This window comes from Otolemur garnettii, unplaced genomic scaffold (assembly GCF_000181295.1).
Source record: "Otolemur garnettii isolate 467f Iridium unplaced genomic scaffold, OtoGar3 scaffold00140, whole genome shotgun sequence".
Lineage (NCBI taxonomy): Eukaryota > Metazoa > Chordata > Mammalia > Primates > Galagidae > Otolemur > Otolemur garnettii.
This window is the reverse complement of record NW_003852535.1, coordinates 4,949,748-4,952,051: the sequence shown is the minus strand read 5'-3', so window position 1 is coordinate 4,952,051 and position 2,304 is coordinate 4,949,748. Positions and strand designations below refer to the sequence as shown.

At 44.7% G+C, this 2,304-nt stretch overlaps 1 protein-coding gene across 3 annotated transcripts in view; it reads left to right on the top strand.

Annotated features, from left to right (window-relative positions):
- TMEM216 (transmembrane protein 216) overlaps positions 1-1,946 on the top strand; it is a 5,338-nt gene extending 3,392 nt beyond the window's left edge. The window contains exons 3-4 of one of the 3 annotated variants that reach the window (XM_012810672.2): positions 887-1,088; positions 1,372-1,946. In XM_012810672.2, the coding sequence (XP_012666126.1) occupies positions 887-1,088; positions 1,372-1,387 (218 nt within the window). In that variant the 3' untranslated portion in view covers positions 1,388-1,946. The remainder of the gene's footprint in view (positions 1-886; positions 1,089-1,371) is intronic. The other 2 variants (XM_012810673.2, XM_023518438.1) reach the window with 2 other exon arrangements.
- The last annotated feature ends 358 nt before the right edge of the window (positions 1,947-2,304 follow it).

Genomic DNA, 2,304 nt, shown 5'->3' with positions numbered 1-2,304 from the left:
TGGCGGGCCCGGGCTGGGGATTTGAACCCGCCACCTTAGGTGTATGTGGCTGGCGCCTTAGCCGCTTGAGCCATAGGTGCCAAGCCAGATTCTACATATTTTTTATAATAATAAACAGTAATACATGAGCATACACATACAAAAAAGTTTGAAACAGTTACATCATTGCGTAATGACACTGTCTTCAGGGTCTGGGGTCATGGAAGTCTTTCACTTTCGTATTCTCTAAAATCATTTTCTATATTAATTGTAAAGTTTTCAATGATTGTATTATTATTTTATTAAATCATCACTGTGTACATTAATGCAGTCGTGGGGTTAGATTGTATTATTTTTATAATCAGATTTTTTTTTTCCTAAATAAAGATTCCTTTGTCCCTTCAGTGGGAGCCAGGCTGGACACAGGACTTCTGGAATAAATGACTCCAATCTTATAACTCCCCCAAGGCCTCAAATTTTTAGTAGAGTGGGACCCTGCTTATAAATGTGTATATCTCCATTCAGGAGTGTTATTCTCTGCCTCACCAGCCCATCTTTTTTTTTTTTTTTTTTTTGAGACAAGAGTCTCACTATGTCGCCCCTGGTAGAGTGTCATGGTGTCACAGCTTATAGCAACTTTAAACTCTTGGGCTTAAGCAATTTTCTTGCCTTAGCCTCCCAAGTAGCTGGGACTACAGATGCCCACCACAACGCCCAGCTATTTTTTGTTGTTGTTGTTGTGGTTGTCACTGTTGTTTAGCAGGCCCAGGATGGGTTCAAACCTGCCAGCCCTGGTATATATGGCCATCACCCTAACCACTGAGCTACAGGCTCCGAGCTCTCACCAGCTCCTGAGGCCAGGGAAAACAGACCACTTGGAGGTGACTCCATGGGGTGTGTCTGACAGGTACAAAGGGAAACCTCTGCCAGCGAAAGATGCCACTTGTTATTAGCATGGCTTTGACCTTCCCATCTGCCGTGATGGCCTCCTACTACTTGCTGCTACAGACCTACGTGCTCCGCCTGGAAGCCATCATGAACGCCATCTTGCTCTTCTTCTGTGGCTCAGAGCTGCTACTTGAAGTGCTCACCCTGGCTGCTTTCTTCAGGTACTACTGCTGAGGGACCATTTCCCATCCTTGGAGGGTTGGGTTCCCATCCCAGGGAGCGATTCATGTTCTAAAGCCTGAAGAATCTAGAAGACTTTTTTTCTGGAGGGGATAAGGGGTGTCTGTGGGACTGCCTTTTCTGTTTAGTGTAGGTAGAAAATTTCCCACTTAGGGAAGATATTCTCCTCGTTCTTTGGGGCCAAAGAGCTTGGAATATAGAACAGTTCAGGCCAGCTGCTCTTATTCACAGGTCTTTTAACATTTTCTTTCTTTCTGCCATCAGTATGGACAGGATTTGACGTGCAGAAATTTCAGCCAGCAGCCCATCAGGCTGACACTACACACACTTCTGGTACTTGCGTCATACCAGTGAGAATTGGTGGGTCAAGTTTTCCTGGGAAAGGTGATGCAGCAAAGACATTTGAGCAACCAACCCAGCATAAGGCCAGTGGGCACCATCTTCTAAACCTGGACCATCAGCTCGAGAGACTCTTCTGCACTGAAGTGTAGGGAGGGGCAAGGCTATCCTTATCCTGGCCCTTCTCAGAACCAATTCCCTGCTGACCTCAAGTTTTCTCTTTGATCATCATGGCCAGGGCATCTTATGTGGACCATCTAGGCTCCTTGGGCTTCCAGCAGGACCTGAGCCACATGCCCCTATATGTTCTGTGCCATACCTGTCCTGTATGAGCCCAGAGAGCCTCATATTGGTGGACTCCCAGAATGATGCAAAGCCTCTCACCCCATTGCTCAAAAAGACTCAGCTTCAGAGCTTTTTTTAGTAGCTCATAGTGTTATTTTTCTACTCTCATCATGAAACAAACATTATTTTATAATAAATATGTATTTTCTGCTGTGGGAGTTGTAGCCTTTTCCTTGTGGCACCTGTCCTTGGAATTTCATCTATTTTAAGAGAGGGTATAGGCCATCCCAGTGGTTTGTTCTCAGGCTATGCTTAGTGGTAGTACACTGTGGATACAAAGGCAGAGATGACCAGTGATTTTTTTTCCCGAAGCTGCAACCTGAATTAAGCCCTAAAGGCACTGCTATCCTCTTTTATCTTCTTCAGGTCTGTCATCCTACTAAAGATTGCTTATGTGCCCCACTTGTGCCCCCAAATCAGCATCTTCATTTCTCTTACAGATAGATAATTATTGTTCCTTTCCAGGGTGGGCTGTGTGTAATTGGAAGCAGCATATTCTTTTTTTTTTTTTTT